Source organism: Phaenicophaeus curvirostris, unplaced genomic scaffold (assembly GCF_032191515.1).
Source record: "Phaenicophaeus curvirostris isolate KB17595 unplaced genomic scaffold, BPBGC_Pcur_1.0 scaffold_455, whole genome shotgun sequence".
Classification (NCBI taxonomy): Eukaryota; Metazoa; Chordata; class Aves; order Cuculiformes; family Cuculidae; genus Phaenicophaeus; species Phaenicophaeus curvirostris.
Genome location: NW_027207036.1, coordinates 1 through 16,490, shown reverse-complemented (window position 1 = coordinate 16,490; position 16,490 = coordinate 1). Strand labels below are relative to the sequence as shown.

General features: G+C 63.5%; 2 protein-coding genes across 2 annotated transcripts; both read right to left on the bottom strand.

Moving 5' to 3' along the window:
- Positions 1-487: 487 nt before the first annotated feature.
- On the bottom strand, positions 488-11,593 carry DDX56 (DEAD-box helicase 56). Its single transcript, XM_069883003.1, has 14 exons — positions 11,514-11,593; positions 10,347-10,508; positions 9,264-9,424; positions 8,186-8,356; positions 7,051-7,141; positions 5,813-6,057; positions 4,930-5,052; positions 3,794-3,910; positions 3,593-3,687; positions 3,436-3,509; positions 2,535-2,624; positions 2,347-2,452; positions 774-871; positions 488-675 (listed from the first exon to the last, which is right to left on the bottom strand). The coding sequence occupies exons 1-14, from the start codon at positions 11,556-11,558 to the stop codon at positions 595-597; spliced, it is 1,659 nt and encodes a 552-aa protein (XP_069739104.1). The 5' UTR covers positions 11,559-11,593; the 3' UTR covers positions 488-594.
- Positions 11,594-12,108: 515 nt separating this feature from the next.
- On the bottom strand, positions 12,109-15,399 carry TMED4 (transmembrane p24 trafficking protein 4). The gene is made up of 4 exons (XM_069883005.1): positions 15,304-15,399; positions 14,190-14,315; positions 13,326-13,472; positions 12,109-13,220 (listed from the first exon to the last, which is right to left on the bottom strand). Exons 1-4 carry the CDS (start codon positions 15,334-15,336, stop codon positions 13,071-13,073), a joined length of 456 nt encoding a protein of 151 aa, XP_069739106.1. The 5' UTR covers positions 15,337-15,399; the 3' UTR covers positions 12,109-13,070.
- Positions 15,400-16,490: the final 1,091 nt, after the last annotated feature.

The window sequence follows — 16,490 nt, the reverse complement described above, 5'->3', positions numbered from 1 at the left end:
GCACCTCGGCGCTGCCAGGCGCCGTGGAGCGAGGGGAAAGAGACACCGGGCACAAGGGGAAAGAGGATGTGGTTGCGTCCCTGCGAATCCCGCGCCGCCGGCAGAGCCCTCTGCCCCGTGCCAGGAAGGGTTCAGGGCCAGCCGGCAGCCTTGGACCCCACGATAAGTCACCGTGATGGCGATAAGATGCCGCAACAGCGATAAGACGCCCCAGCGGGCGAGCCGGGGAACGCCTGGTGCGTAGGCCGAGCCAGACAAACCCCGCCGCGAGGCACCGCGCCAGCGCCGGGGCGAGATTGACTCGGCTCGCGGGCTCCCGGCAACACTCGAGCACCCCGAGAACCACCAGCGCCGCGCCCTCGCCCCGGCTTTACAGCCCCCGTTCGGCCTTGGCCGCGATAAGGCGGGGGGCGATAAGGCCCCGGCGACGCGTCACCGACCTTCACGGTCACGTAGGCGAGCGAAACGCTCGGTGAGAGGCGGCACGGCCGGTTAGCACCTTTATTGGGGCAGCGGGGGACGGCGCGGAGACACCGCGGCCCGCGCCGAGGGGTCTGGGGTGGCCGCCATGGCCAACCCGGGGCGGGTGGAGGCTCAGGACGGTGTGGCCGCGGGAGGCCGGGCGCGGCACCGGGAGTACTTGAAGGTCTGGAGCGGGTTGGCAGCACCACGGGGCTGGAAAAGGGAAGAGAACTGGCGTTGGAGCGCCGCGCTGGCGAGGAGGACGCGGAAAGGGGACGGCGAGGGGGTCCCCGCGCCCACCCGGCACTCACCGCGGCGCCGCGCCGGCCGCGGGCACCAAGTCGAGGCTGGCGAAGGGCCTTGCGCTTCTTGAGGGCGGGGTGGGCGACGCCGCGCAGGCTCGGGGGCACTGCGGGAACAGGGCGGCCGTGAGAGGGGGTCGGGGCCTCCAGGGGTGGCTCGGACCCCCAAAAACTCAGCCCAGGGTCCCCATGCTGTCCCTTTGCACCCCCAGAAGCCAGATCTCCACCACCGTCCCACCCCAAGGTCCCCATCCTGTCCCTTTCCACCTCCAGAACCAGGGTCTCCACCACCAACCCCACCCCAAGGTCCCCATCCTGTTCCTTTTGATCTCCAGAATCCAGATCTCCACCACCATCCCCACCCCAAGGTCCCCATCCTGTCCCTTCTGCCCCTCTAGAATCCAGATCTCCACCACTGTCCCACTCCAAGGTCCCCAATGTCCCCATCCGGTCCCTTCTCACCCCTAGAATCAGGGTCACACCCCAAGGTCCCCATCCTGTCCCTTTCCACCCCCAGAAGCCAGATCTCCACCACCATCCCACCCCAAGGTCCCCATCTTTTCCCTTTCCACCCCCAGAAGCCAAATCTTCACCACCGTCTCACCCCAAGGTCCCCATCCTGTCCCTTTTCCCCCCCAGAATCAGTCTCCACCCTCTTCACACCCCAAGGTCCCCATCCTGTAACTTTTCACCCCACCAGAACCAGGGTCTCCACCACCATCACACTCCAAGGTCCCCATCCTGTTCCTTTTGATCTCCAGAATCCAGATCTCCACCACCATTCCCACCCCAAGGTCCCCATCCTCTCCCTTCTGCCCCTCTAAAATCCAAATCTCCACCCCTGTCCCACTCCAAGGTCCCCATCCTGTCCCTTTCCACCCCCAGAATCAGTGTCTCCACTATCATCACAACCCAAGGTCCCCATCCTGTCCCTTCTCACCCCTAGAATCAGGGTCACACCCCAAGGTCCCCATCCTGTCCTTTTTCATCCCCAGAATCAAGGTCTCCACCACCCTCCTACCCCAAGGTCCCCATCCTGTCCCTTTTCCCCAGCAGAATCCAGGTCTCCATCACCATCCCACCCCAAGCTCCCAATCCTGTCCCTTTCCACCCCTAGAATCCAGATCTTCACCATCGCTCTACCCCAAGGTCCCCATCCTGTCCCTTTCCACCCTTAGAATCGAGGTCTCCACCACCATCCCCACCCCAAGGTCCCCATCCTGTCCCTTTTTCACCCTTAGAACCCAGATCTCCACCACCATCACTCCCCAAAGTCCCCATTCTGTCCCTTTTCACCCCCAGAAGCTAGATCTCCCCCATCGTCCCACCCCAAGGTCCCCATCCTGTCCCTTTTGATCTCCAGAATCCAGATCTCCACCACCATCCCCATCCAAAGGTCACCATCTTGTCCCTTTCCACCCCTAAAATCAGGGTCACACCCCAAGGTCCCCATCCCGTCCCTTTCCACCCCCAGAATCCAGATCTCTACCACCGTCACATCAAAAGGTGTCCATCCTGTCCCTTCTGTCCCTCTAGAATCAGCTTCTCCAGCACAGTCCCACCCCAAGGTCCCCAGACGAACCCAGGTAGTCGGGGACGTTGCGGAGATGAGGTTTGACGATGGCCGGGTGCAGGGGTTTGTCGTGACGCAGGACGTCGAGGTCGCGGGGATTGTCCTCGAAATACACCTTGACGAGGAGAATCGGGGACATCGTTAGCACCCGTTCCTCAAGGCCACCCGAACCTTCAGCCCTGAGGTCACGGCGTTACCTTGAGCTTCTCCGAGTTGAGCAGCTCGTCCTTGATCTCCCGCAGCCGAGCTTCCTTCACCGCCTGCTTGGTGACAGAGCGCATGGCGTCCTGGGGGAGGGGACACAAAAATCGGCTCTCAAGACCAAGGAGGGAAACGGAGTTAACTCCAGCTGGAAGCCAGTTCCAAGTGGTGTCCCCAAAGCTCAGTGGTGGGTCCAGCCCTGGTCAATGTCTTTATCAATGACCTGGATGAAGGCATCGAGTGCAACCTTAGTGAGTTTGGAGATGACGCTAAGCTGGGAGATAGTGTGGATCTGCTGGAGGGTTTTGAGGTTCTCCAAAGGGATCTCAACAGGCTGGATCCATGGGCTGAGACCAACGGGATGAGGTTCAATGAGGCCAAAGGCCGGGTCCTGCCCTTGGGGCACAATAACCCTGAGCAGCTCCAGACTAGGAGAAGTCTGGCTGGAAACTGCCTGGAGGAGAAGGACCTGGGGGGGTTGGTTGACCAGGAGCCAGCCAGGTGGCCAAGAAGGCCAAGGGCATCTTGGCTTGGATCAGACACGGCGTGGCCAGCAGGGCCAGGGAGGTTCTTCTCCCTCTGGGGAGAGCGCTCCTCGAATCCTGGGGTCGGTTCTGGGCCCCTCACCACAAGAAGGATGTTGAGGCTCTGGAGCGAGTCCAGAGAAGAGCAACGAAGCTGGTGAAGGAGCTGGAGAACAAGGATTCTGAGGAGCAGCTGAGAGAGCTGGGGGTGTTTAGCCTGGAGAAGAGGAGGCTGAGGGGGACATGGTGCTGAGGGACATGGGTTAGTGATTGATGGGAATGGTTGGACTCGATGATCCGATGGGTCTTTTCCAACCTGGTGATTCTACGGTTCTAAGACCTGGTGGCCCCACAGCGACGTCACCGCTCTTACCCGGCAGCGATAGCGCAAGCCCTCAATCTCCTCCGTGGAGAACTTGTAGGGTTGGAGCATGGATTGGCCGTTGTCTAGGGACGGAAGGGAACAGGTAGGGTGAGAGCCGCTGAGGCCTCCATGTCCCCATGTCACCTCCCCAAAGCGTCAGCCTCACCTCCGAGAAGAGCGTCTTCGATCTGAGCCAAGGTGGCCTCCTCCTCGGGGAGCGCGAAGGTGAGCGCCGTGCCGGGGTTGTCCGCACGAGCCGTTCTGAAGACGCAACGATGGGACAACCAGCCCAGAGGGTCACAAAGTGACCTCCGGTCACTTTGTGACCCTCTGGGCTGCTTGTCCCATCGCCGTGGCCCCCACCTACCTGCCCACGCGATGGATGTAGGAGTCAAGAGTTGGTGGGACGTCAAAGTTGATGACGGCGGCCACGTTTTGGAAGTCGATGCCACGGGCCACGCCGTATTCGGGGTCCTTGGCCTTGCTGGAGGGGTGACAGGAGGTGGTGGGGTGGCTCTGGGGACAACTCTAGGGCCACCTGGGACGCTGGGAAAAGGGACCCGAGGGGACAAGGCAAGGAGATCCCTCAAAAATGGGGACACGCCGGGGAGAAGGAGCCCTTGGGGAAGCCTCAGGTGACCCACAGGAACAAGGGGACATGGTGGGAACAGGGGAAACCTTGGGGACATCTCAAGGGCCTTGAGAGCTTGGTAGGGGACGGGGACACTGTAGGTAGGAGGTCCGCGTGGCTCTGGGCCACCTTCCTTGGGCACAGTGGTGACACGGTGGGAACCACAGGGCACTGGTGGCACCTCTAGGGCCTTGGTGGCACCCCCAAGGACACTGGTGGCACCTCTAGAGCCCTGGTAGCAGCTCCAAGGACGCTGGTGGCACCTCTAGAGCCCTGGTGACACCTCCAAGGACGCTGGTGGCACCCTTAGGGCCTTAGTGGCACCTCCAAGGACACTGGTGGCACCCCTAGAGCCTCGGTGACACCCCTGAGGACACTGGTGGCACCTCTAGTGTCTTGGTGACACCTCCAAGGACCCTGGTGGCACCCCTAGAGTCTTGGTGACACCCCCTAAAGACACTGGTGGCACCCCTAGAGCCTTGGTGGCAGCTCCAAGGACGCTGGTGGCACCTCCAAGGACCCTGGTGGCACCTCCAAGGACACTAGTGGCACCCCTAGGGCCTTGGTGACACCCCTGAGGACGCTGGTGGCACCCCTAGGGCCTTGGTGGCAGCTCCAAGGACACTGGTGGCACCTCTAGGGCCTTGGTGGCACCCCCAAGGACCCTGGTGGTACCCTTAGGGCCTTGGTGACCACTCCAAGGACCCTGGTGGCACCCCTAGGGCCTTGGTGACACCCTCAAGGACACTGGTGGCACCCCTAGGGCCTTGGTGACACCCCCTGAAGACACTGGTGGCACCTCCAAGGACCCTGGTGGCACCCCTAGGGCCTTGGTGGCACCTCCAAGGACGCTGGTGGCACCCAGGTCTCACCTGTGGGCAGGGCCCTTGCGTTTCTTGCGCGGGGGCTGCCCCGTGGGCAGGGCCGGGGCCTCCTCGTCGGTGGCCACGATGTAGTCGTAGACGCCGCGGTTGAACTGGCTGATGACGTGGCACCTGGGGACAAGGCAACCAAGAGCCCCTCAAGTCCTCCTAACCCCCATGAGCATCTCCTGGTACCACAAGAGCCCCCCATTTTTCCTGGACCACCCAGGTTCCCCAGACCTCCAAGGACATCTCCCTGGGCAACCAAGAATCTCCCATTCCCCTTGGACCCCCAAGGTTCTCCTGACTACCATGGACATCTCTGTAGGCATCCAAGAGTCTCCTCAGGTTCTTCTGACGCCATGGGCATCTCCCTGGCCATCCAAGAGCAATCCAGGTCCTCTTGATCCCCATGGGCACCTCCCTGGCACCCCAAGAGTCTCCTGACCCCCATGAACATCTCCCCAGGCAACCCAATAGCCCCCCCAAGTTCTCCTGACCTCCAAGAACATCTCCCCGGGCAACCCAAGAGCCCCCCAGGTTCTCCTGACCCCCATGAACACCTCCCTGGGCATCCAAGAGCCTTTCTAGGCTCTCCTGACCTCCAAAAACATCTCCCTGGGCATCCAAGAGCCCTCCCCAGGCTCTCCTGACCTCCAAGAACATCTCCCTGGGCATCCAAGACCCTTCCCAGGCTCTCCTGACCTCCAAAAACATCTCCCTGGGCATCCAAGACCCTTCCCAGGCTCTCCTGACCTCCAAGAACATGTCCCTGGGCATCCAAGAGCCTCCCCAGGCTCTCCTGACCTCCAAAAACATCTCCCCAGGCAACCCAAGAGCCCCCCAGGTTCTCCCGGAGCACCCAGGGTCTCCTGGGTCCCCCCAGGCTCACCGGGAGCGTGCGGGCAGCTCGGAGTTGAGGGCGCAGGCGGGGATGCCGAACTGCTCGAGGAAGAGTTTGAGGCGGTAGCAGCGGGCGAGGGCGCCCACGAAGAGCAGAGCGCGGCCGCGCAGCAGCCGCAGCTTGAGGAGGGCGCAGAGCAGGAGGAACTTGTCCTCCTCGGTGCCGCAGCGAACCACAAACTGGCGCAACCGCGAGCTGCCGGGCAGCTGAGGCTCCGCAGGGAGAACCGTCACCTGCCACGGCACCGCGGCGTTAGCCGAGACCTCGAACCTCCCCCAGGTCCCTCAAAACCTCCCCCAGATGCCTCAAACCTCCCCCCTGAGCACTTCAAGTTCTCAAATCTCACCTTGGATCCCTCAAACCTCGCCTCGGATTCCTCAAACCTCCCCTAGATCCCTCAAACTTCCCCCCTCCGAGCACTCCAAGTCCTCAAATCTCACCTCAGATCTCTCAAACCTCATCCCAGAGCCCTCAGATCCCACCTTGGATCCCTCAAATCTCATTTTGGATCCCTCAAATCTCAACCTGGATCCCTCAAACCTCAACTTGGATCCCTCAAACCTCAACTTGGATCCCTCAAACCTGCCCTTAGACCTCTCAAAACTCCCCCTAGATCCCTCAAACCTCCTCCTAGATCCCTCAAACCTTAACCTGGATCCCTCAAACCTCTCCAGATCCTTCAAACCGGCCCCTGGACCCTTCAAACCGGCCCCTGGACCCCTCAAACCAGCCCCTGGACCCCTCAAACCGGCCCCTAGACCTCTCAAAACTCCCCCTAGATCCCTCAAACCTCCCTCTCGATCTCTCCAAGCCTCCCCAGATCCTTCAAGCCTCCCTCTAGACCTCTCAGACCTCCCCCTAGACCTCTCAGACCTCTCCCCAGATCCCTCCAACCTCCCTCCTGAGCACTCCAAGTTCTCAAACCTCACCTCGGATCCCTCAAACCTCCCCCTCGACCTCTCAAACCTCCCCCCCCGGATCCCTCAACCCCCGCCCGGATCCCTCAAACCTCCCCTAAAGTTCTCAAATCTCCCCCCAAGCACTCAAACACCCACTCAAAGTTCTCAAACGTCACCTCAGACCCTTCAAAACTCCCCCTAGATCCCTCAAACCTCCGTCTAGATCCCTCAAACTTCCCCCAAGACCCCTCAAACCTCCCCCTAGACCCCTCAAACCTCTCCCAGTGCCCCCTCAGCCCCCCCAAACCACCCCCCGTGCCCCCTCACCGGGTTGTGCAGCACGAGCTCCTTGAGGGTCTCCACATCGGGGCTGAAGGTGGCCGACATCAGCAGCGCTTGGTAGATCTTGGGGAGGTGGCTGGGAGGCAGCGGGAAGGGGGTTCAGCACCAGCCCCCCAAGATCGGAGGTGACAGGGACCCCCCCAAACCCTCGGATCCAGATGTGGCGATGCCCAGGGCCCTCCTCTCCAGCCCCACTGTGCCCCCCAAGTCCCAGAAGTGCCCCTCCAAATCCCCCAGTGTCCCCTCTCCAAGCCTCTGGCTGTGACCCCCAAATCCTCCAGCCCCACCAGCGCCCCCCTACACCCCAAGCCTTGCCCCCCATGTTCTACAGTGCCCCTCAAACCCCCTGTAACCCCCAAACCCTCTGCCCCCCATGTCCTCCAGCACCCATAGTGCCCCCCAAAACCCTGTACCCCCCCATCTTCCAGCACCCACAGTGCCCCCCAAACCCCAAGCTCTGCCCCCCACATCCTCCAGCACCCACAGTGCCCCCTAAACCCTTGGCAGTGCCCCCCCAAACCCCAAACCCTCTACCTCTCATGTCCTCCAGCCCTGGCAGTGCTCCCTGAACCCCTGGCAGTGCCCCCCAAGCCTCCTGTGTCCCCCCTAAACCCCAAGCTCTGCCCCACATTGTCCTCTAGCCCTAGTAGTGCCCCCCAAACCCTTGGCAGTGCCCCCCAAACTCCAAGCTCTGCCCCCCACATCTTCCAACACCCACTGTGCCCCCCAAATCCTCTGTTCCCCCAAACCCCAAGTTCTGCCCCCCAAGTCCTCTAGCCCCCACTGTGCCCCCCAAACCCCAAGCTCTGCCCCCCAAATCCTCCAGTCCTGCCAGTGCCCCCCAAGCCCCCTGTGCCCCCCAAACCCCAGGCTCTGTCCCCACGTCCTCCAGCACTCACAGTGCCCCGGAAAGCCCCCTGTGCCCCCCTCAAACCCCAGGCTCTGCCCCCCACATCCTCCAGCCCCAGCAGTGCCCCCCAAAAACCCTGCACACCCCGTCCTCCAGCCCCCACAGTGCCCCCCAAACCCTTTGTACCACCCCCAAACCCCAAGCTCTGCCCCCCCACACCCTCCAGCCCCGGCAGCGCCCCCCGAGGTCGCCGTCCCGCCCCCTCCTCACCAGAGCAGGGCCTTGATGTCCTCCCCGAAGCCGAAGGAGAGCAGCAGGTCGGCCTCGTCCAGCACCAGGAGCTCGAGCGAGTGCCTCAGGCTGAGGCTGCGGGCGCCGAGATGCGCCAGGACCCGCGCCGGCGTCCCCACCACCACGTCCGGCTTCTCCATCAGCACCGGCCTGGCCACAGAGAAAATCAGCAGCGGTGACGGCGGCGACGGAGGGTAGAGAAGCTCTGCAAAGGGATCTGGACAGGCTGGACCCATGGGCTGAGTCCAATGGCAGGAGGTCCCACAAGGCCAAATGGCGGGTCCTGCACTTGGGGCACAACAACCCTGAGCAGCTCCAGACTAGGAGAAGTCTGGAGACTGGCTGGAAGAGAAGGACCTGGGGGTGTTGGTTGAACAGGAGCCAGCAGGGGCCCAGGGGGCCAAGAAGGCCAAGGGCATCTTGGCTTGGATCAGACACAGTGTGACCAGCAGGGCCAGGGAGGTTCTTCTCCCTCTGGACTCGGCCCTGGGGAGACCGCTCCTCGAATCCTGGGGTCAGTCCTGGCCCCTCCCCACAAGAAGGATGTTGAGGCTCTGGAGCGAGTCCAGAGAAGAGCAACGAAGCTGGGGAGGGGGCTGGAGAACAAGGATTGCGAGGAGCGTCTGAGAGAGCTGGGGGTGTTTAGCCTGGAGAAGAGGAGGCTGAGGGGAGACCTCATTGCTCTCTGCAACTCCCTGAGAGGAGGTTGTGGAGAGGAGGGAGCTGGGCTCTTCTCCCAAGGGACAGGGGACAGGACGAGAGGGAATGGCCTCAAGCTCCACCAGGGGAGGGTCAGGCTGGACGTTAGAAAAAATTCTTTACAGAAACGGTCATTGGTCCCTGTCCGAGGCTGCCCAGGGAGGGGGTTGAGTCACCTTCTCTGGAGGGGTTTAAGGGCCGGGTGGACGAGGTGCTGAGGGACATGGGTTAGTGATGGATGGGAATGGTTGGACTCGATGATCCAGTGGGTCTCTTCCAACCTGGTTATTCTGTGATTCTGTGTGTGACGGGGATGGTGGCGGGGACAGTGACGGGGAGGGGCCGGGGCAGAGCTTACCGCTGGGCGGCCAGGTCGCCGTGGGCGCAGAGATCGGCCACGCGCACGTCGCGGGCGCAGAACACCGCCAGCTGCCGCAGGCTGCGCACCACCTGCTGCCCCAGCTCCTTGGACGGCACCAGCACCAGCGCCCGCACCGCCTGCGCCACCGCCGACGGGGCCTGCCGGGGCCAAGGTCACACCCCAGCGCCCCACGGAGCCCCCCGTGCTCCACGGAGCCCCCCCGGAGCCCCCCCCTGAACTCACTCTACAGAATGTCCCCCCACACACAGCCCTGGGCACCCATGAAACCCACTTTTCCCACCCTGCGTGCCCCCCAGAAGCCCCCATTCCCACCCCCTGGTGCCCCCTAGAAGCCCCCATTCCCACCCCCTGATGCCCCCAGCCCCCCTGGTGCCCCCATTCCCACTCCCTTGTGCCCCCCAGAAGCCCCCTGCCCCCTCCACGTGCCCCCTAGAAGCCCCCTGCCCCCTCCACATGCCCCTTGGTGCCCCCCAGAAGCCCCTTGCCCCCTCCAATGCCCCTAAGAAGCCCCCACTCCCACTCCCTAGTGCCCCCAAGAAGCCCCCTGCCATCCCCATGTGCCCCCTGATGCCCCCCAGAAGCCCCCTGCCCCCTCCACGTGTCCCCTGGTGCCCCCCAGAAGCCCCCTGCCCCCTCCACGTGCCCCCTGGTGCCCCCCAGAAGCCCCCTGCCACCCCCCACGTGCCCCCTGGTGCCCCCCAGACGCCCCCATTCCCACCCCCTTGTGCCCCCAGTCCCCCAAAAGCCCCCATTCCCACTCCCTTGTGCCCCCCAGAAGCCCCCATTCCCACTCCCTGGTGCCCCCAGAAGCCCCCATTCCCACCCTCTTGTGCCCCCCAGAAGCCCCCTGCCCCCTCCACGTGCCCCCTGGTGCCCCCCAGAAGCCCCCTGCCACCCCCCATGTGCCCCCTGGTGCCCCCCAGAAGCCCCCATTCCCACCCCCTTGTGCCCCCGGCCCCCCTGGTGCCCCCATTCCCACCCCTGGTGCCCCCAGAAGCCCCCTGCCCCCCCCATGTGCCCCCCGGTGCCCCCATTCCCACCCCCTGGTGCCCCCCTCACCGCCTTGACGCGCAGGAGGTGCTGGAGCAGCGGCAGCCCGTAGGCCCCGGTTTTCCCGGAGCCGGTCCTGGCCCGGGCCAGGAGGTCGCGTCCCTCCAGCGCCAGGGGAATGGCCTCAGCCTGGATGGCCGTGGGGGTGGCCCAGCCCAGCTCCGCCACCGCCTGCGGGGGACACGATCTCGGGGTTCCAGACCCACAGCCACCCCCCTCCCCGCCGTGAGGGAACCCGGTGTCCCAAACCCTCATGACCCGCCTCTTGCCCCAGAGGGACCCCAAAACCCTGGCACTTCATGGGTTCCCCCCAATAAAGAGTCCCCGGTGTCCCCGTCACCCTCCTACTCAAAGGACGTGGTGTCCAGGCCCTACGTGGCTTCCCTGCTGCCCCTAAAGAGACCCCAGTGTCCCCTCCCCGCCGAGGACCCTAAATCCCAGCCCCTCACGCCTCCCCAACCCCCCCAGTCCCCATCCCCTCCCCACCATTCCCGGCCTCCTCCCCCTTCCAAGGGGATCCTGGTGTCCCCTTCCCACTAGGGACCTTCAATCCTGTCCCCCAGTCCCCCCCTGCTCTCAAAGTGACCCCAGTGTCGTGGTCCCCTCATGCCCCCCATGCCCCTAAAGTCCTAGTCCCCTCATGCCCCTAAAGTCACCCCAGTGTCCCCTCATCCCAGAGAAACCCTAATATCCTGCCTCCCCCCCTCAAAGGACCCCAGTGTCCTGGTCCCCTCACATCAAGGATATCCCAGTGTCCCCTCACGCCCCTGACGTCACCCCAGTGTCCCCTCATCCCAGAGGTACCCTCATATCCTGCCCCCCCCACCAAAGGACCCCAGTGTCCTGGTCCCCTCATGCCCCCCACATCAAGGATATCCCAGTGTCCCCTCATCCCAGAGCGACCCTAATACCCTGCCTCCCTCTCAAAGGACCCCAGTGTCCTGGTCCCCTCGTGCCCCCCACATCCCCAAGGGGGTGTCCCCTCCCCACCCAGGGACCCCGCTGTCCCCTCACGCCCCCCCCTCACCCCTCCAAGGGACTCCAGCCCTCTATGTCCTCGCCCCTGAAGGGACCCTGACACGGCCTCCTCCCCCCTCCAAGGGGTCCCCGCTGTCCCCTCCGCACCCAGCGGCCCCGCTGCCCTCTCCCAGGCCCCCGGTTCCCCCCGCCCCGCACCCGCAGCAGCCGCCCGTCCAGCCCCATGTGCTCGAACGCCGCCATCTTCCCTTCCGCCGCTTCCACTGCCACCACAGACTCCCCCCACAATCCGCCCAGAGCGGCGCCAGAGCAGCGAGACGACGCCTAGAGCGGCGCCGGCCATGCGCACACGCCCCATAGCGCCGCGCGGCGGTGGAGGACTGAGCAGCGCCCGCATACACCCCCCCCACCCCCAAGTATCATAGACACCGACCCCGCGCGGCTAGAACGGCACCAGCGCAAGCGAGAGGACGCCCAGAACGGCGCCACCGAGGCGCATGCGCACCCAAGGACTACAAACACCATCATAGACACCCACTCGCGCGCCCAGAGCGGCAACCACAACGCGCATGCGCATATAAAGCAGCTTATATACCACACACACACCGACTCGTATGTCCAGAGCGCCTCCTAGCGCTGGAGGACCCAGCACCACCCCTGGGTCCCCCCGATCCTTCTTTTGGGGTGCAGTAGGGGAGGATTCGCGACAACCGGATAATCGGGCGCGCCCCCCCCCGGCTCGGTGCAGCCCCACAGCCACCCCCGCGCCCCAAAAACCCACGGGCCAGCCGCCTCGGACCCCAAACCCCTTTATTTTGCCACCAAATCCCACCGCGGGGTCCCTGACTGCAGGTGGGGGACACCCCAAAACCTGCCCCTCCCCCACCCCCCCAGGGCTACAGGAGCCCCTCCAGGGATGGAGGAGCCGCTCCAGCTGGTGTGGGAGAACCCCCAAGCTCGTGGGAGAACCCCAGAGCTGTTGGGAGCCCCCCCAGGGGTTGCGGGAACCGCCCCCCCACAAGGTTACTGGACCACGCTAGAAGTCGTAGGAGCGTCCCCCAAGGGCTATGGGAGCCCCCCCAAAGTTGTGGGAGCCTCCTCAAAGCTTTGGGAGCATCTCCAGAGGTTGAGGGAGCCTCCCCAAAGCTTTGGAAGACTCTCCAGAGGTTGAGGGAGCCTCCCCAAAGCTTTGGGAGCATCTCCAGAGGTTGAGGGAGCCTCCCCAAAGCTTTGGGAACAGCTTCGATGGTTGAGGGAGCCTCCCCAAAGCTCTGGGAGCAGCTCCAGAGGTTGAGGGAGCATCTCTAGAGGTTGAGGGAGCCTCCCCAAAGCTTTGGGAACAGCTGCGATGGTTGAGGGAGCCTCCCCAAAGCTCTGGGAGCAGCTCCAGAGATTGAGGGAGCCTCCCCAAAGCTTTAGGATCATCTCCAGAGGTTGAGGAAGGCTCCCCTAAGCTCTGGAAGCATCTCCAGAGGTTGAGGGAGGCTCCCCAAAGCTTTGGGAGCAGCTCCAGAGGCTGAGGGAGGCTCCCCAAAGCTTTGGGAGCAGCTCCAGAGGCTGAGGGAGCCTCCCCAAAGCTTCAGGATCATCTCCAGAGGTTGAGGGAGCCTCCCCAAAGCTTCAGGATCATCTCCAGAGGTTGAGGGAGCATCTCCAGAGCTTGAGGGAGCCTCCCCGAAGCTTTGGGAGCCTCTCCAGAGGTTGAGGGAGCCCCTCAAAGAGGTTTGGGGGCTCCCCCAGAGGTGGGATGGGGGGCTACACCAGTTTCTTGGCCTCAAAGAAGCTCTTGAGGTGCCGCATCTGCCAGATGCCGGTGAGGATGAGGATGATGGTCTGGGCGATGGACCACCACAGCACCCGCTGGTTGGTGCTCTCGCTCGTCATGCGGAAACGCTCCTCGCGGTACTGCCGGGAGAAAGAGGAGGGGGAAATAAAAAGTTGGGGGTGGGGCAAGAAGTCTAAAGAAAAAAGGGGGGGGTCCCCGTTCTTTTGGAGCTGCCCCTTCCTCACCCGCTGGTAGTTCTGCTCCTTCTGGATCTGCTCCACCTGGTCCAGGAGCTGGCGGGCGCGGAGCTGCAGCTCCGTCAACTTGTCCTTGGCGGCGATTTCGGGGTAGTTGTTGGTGTGTTCGCCCACCTGGATGTCCAGGTGCACCCGCTGCGGGGAACAGGGAGCTCAGCGGGGACCCCAAAAAGGTTGGGGGTCCCCTAGCCACGCCCCTGAGCCCAGGTTTGAGGGTTCCCCTTCCCCATCCCTCCCTGATCTCTCAATCTGGGGTTCCCCTTCCCAGATTTTGAGGTTCTCCACCCTAGCTCCCAGGGCCCAGGTTGGGGTTCTCCTCCTCAAACCCTTCAGCCCAGGTTTGGGGGTTCCCCTCCTCAAATCTAGCCTGGATTTGTGGGTTCCCCTCCCTAATCCATCTCTTATCCCTCAACCTGGGGTTCCCCTTCCCAGATTTTGAGGTTCTCCACCCTAGTTCCCGGGGCCCAGGTTGGGGTTCTCCTCCTCAAACCCTTCAGCCCAGGTTGGGGGGTTCCCCTCCCTGATCCCAGCCTGGGTTTGCGGGTTCCCCTTCCCCATCCCTCCCTGATCCCTCAGTCTGGGGTTCCCCTTCCCAGATTTTGAGGTTCTCCACCCTATTTCCCGGGGCCCAGGTTGGGGTTCTCCTCCTCAAACCCTTCAACCTGGCTTTGGGGGATCCCCTCCCCGATCCCAGCCCAGGTTTGGGGCTTCCTCTACTCAAGTTTAGGGGGTTCCCCTCCCTAAGCCCCTTAGCGCAGGTTTATGGGATCCCCTCCCTGATCCCAGCCCAGGTTTGGGGTGTCCCCCAGCACCCCCTTCCCTCCCTCCCCAGTTTTGGGGTCCCCCCCGTACCAGTTTGCCGCCGGCGAAGAGCGCCATGCGGGTGGAGTTGGAGTGGAGGCAGATCTGGTGCTCGCCCGGCGTGTGCGAGGTGAAGGTGAAGCGGCCCTCGGAGCCGTACTGCCGTGACAGCACCACCTGCCGCCCCGCGGGGTGGAGAAGACCTTTGGAATCCTTCCATCCAACCATCCCCATCCACCACTGAACCATCCCGGAGCTCCCCATCTTCCCATCTTTCAAACCCCTCCAGGATGAGGGGCCATTGGATGGAGATGACCTTTGGAATCCTTCCATCCAACCATCCCCATCCACCACTGAACCATCCCGGAGCTCCCCATCTTCCCGTTTCAAACCCCTCCAGGGATGAGGGGCCATTGGATGGAGATGACCTTTGGAATCCTTCCACCAACCATCCTTGACCCATCCCCAAGCTCCTCATCTTCCTGTCTTTCAAACCCCCCTGGGGATGGTGACTCCACCACCTCCTGGCAGCCATTCTAGTGCTTGAAGAGCCTTTCTGTGAAGATGGTTTTTCCTGCTCTCCAATCTAAACCTCCCCTGGTGCAACTTGAGGCTCTTTCCTCTTGTCCCATTGCTTGGGAGAAGAGCCCAGCTCCCACCTCACCACAACCTCCTTTCCAGGAGCTGGAAAGAGCGATGAGGTCTCCCCTCAGCCTCCTCTTCTCCAGGATAAACAACCCCAGGTCCCTCAGAATCCTCGTTCTCCAGCCCCTTCCCAGCTCCGTTCCCTTCTCCAGCCCCTCAAGGTCCTTCTTGGAGCGAGGAGCCCAGAATTGAACTCAGGATTTGAGGTGTGGCCTCACCAGCACCAAGTCCAGGTGGACAATCCCTTCCCTGCTCCTGCTGGCCACCTCATGCACCCCAGATATAGTTTAGGTTGGAAGAAACCTTAAAAATCATCCAGTTCCACCTCGTGCCATGGGCAGGGACACCTCCCACTGGATCAGGGGCTCCAAGGCCCATCCAACCTGGCCTTGAACCCCTCCAGGGACGGGGCCAAGGACCTCCTACTTCAGCTCAATGTCACCCCAGCCCCCCCCGCCCTATGTTGGGGGTGACACTGTGCCCCCCAGACACCTGGAGGTGCCCCCAGCCCCCGTCTCACCTTGCCGTCGGGGTCCTTCACCTCCACGTGCATCCCCAGCCCCGGCGTGGAGGGCAGGAACGACTCCGACTGTTTGTCCCACAGCTGCGTCCGGTAGTTCCCTGGTTTGGGGTCGGGGGGGAGAAAAGTGGGTCGCAATGGGGCTCAGCACCCCCTGGCTGCACCCCCAGTCCCTCCCATTGCCCCCCAGGGCCCCCTCAGTTACCTGCCCCAGTCCTCATTGCCCCCCCTGTCCCTCTCATTGACCCCCAGTCTCTCCCAGTGCCACCCAGTCCCTCCATTTGCTCCCTAGTCCCTCCCATTGCCCTCCCCCAGTCCCTCCCATTGCCCCCCCAGTCCCTTCCAGTCTCTCCATTTGCTCCCTAGTCCCTCCCATTGCCCCCCAGTCCCTCCCATTGCCCCCCTAGTCCCGGTCCCCATTGCCCCCCAGTCCCTCCCAGTGCTCTCCCCCAGTCCCTCCCAGTGCCTCCTAGGGCCCCCCGAATCTCTCCCTATGTCCCCCCAGTCCCTCCCATCGCCCCCCCAGTCCCTCCCACTGCCCCCCCAGTCCCTCCCAGTCTCTCCTATTGCCCCCCCAGTCTCTCCCATTGCCTCCCCAGTCCATCCCATTGCCCCCCCAGTCCATCCTACTGCTCCATCTCTCCCACTGCCCCCCAGTCCCTCCCATTGACCCCCTAGTCCTGGTCCCCAGTGCCCCCCAGTCCCTCCCAGTGCCCTCCTAGGACCCCCTTAGTCTCTCCCCATGTCTCCCCAGTCCATCCCATTGCCCCCCAGTCCATCCTACTGCTCCGTCTCTCCCATTGCCCCCCAGTCCCTCCCATCGCCCCCCCAGTCCCTCCCACTGCCCCCCCAGTCCCTCCCACTGCCCCCCAGTCCCTCCCAGTCTCTCCTATTGCCCCCCCAGTCTCTCCCATTGCCCCCCCAGTCCCTCCCATTGCCCCCCCAGTCCCTCCCACTGCCCCCCCAGTCCCTCCCAGTCTCTCCCACTGCCCCCCCAGTCCCTCCCATTGCCCCCTAGTCCCTCCCATTGCCCCCCAGTCTCTCCTATTGCCCCCCAGTCTCTCCTATTGCCCCCCCAGTCTCTCCCACTGCCCCCCCAGTCCCTCCCAGTCTCTCCCACTGCCCCCCCAGTCCCTCCCATTGCCCCCTAGTCCCTCCCACTGCCCCCCCCCGTCCCTCCCATTGCC

What these genes read in the sequence shown, in the direction of transcription:
- DDX56 (XM_069883003.1), bottom strand. Translation starts at nt 11,558, where the DNA reads ATGGCGGCGTTCGAGCACATGGGGCTGGACGGGCGGCTGCTGCGG. An exon ending in GACATCAAGGCCCTGCTCTG is followed by an intron (nt 7,142 to 8,185) that starts GTGAGGAGGGGG and finishes GCTGCCTCCCAG; the next exon opens with CCACCTCCCCAAGATCTACC. An exon ending in GCGGCCGGCGCGGCGCCGCG is followed by an intron (nt 676 to 773) that starts GTGAGTGCCGGG and finishes TCCCTTTTCCAG; the next exon opens with CCCCGTGGTGCTGCCAACCC.
- TMED4 (XM_069883005.1), bottom strand. Translation starts at nt 15,336, where the DNA reads ATGCACGTGGAGGTGAAGGACCCCGACGGCAAG. An exon ending in TGAAGGACCCCGACGGCAAG is followed by an intron (nt 14,316 to 15,303) that starts GTGAGACGGGGG and finishes GCGGGGCGGCAG; the next exon opens with GTGGTGCTGTCACGGCAGTA. An exon ending in AGGAGCAGAACTACCAGCGG is followed by an intron (nt 13,221 to 13,325) that starts GTGAGGAAGGGG and finishes TTCTCCCGGCAG; the next exon opens with TACCGCGAGGAGCGTTTCCG.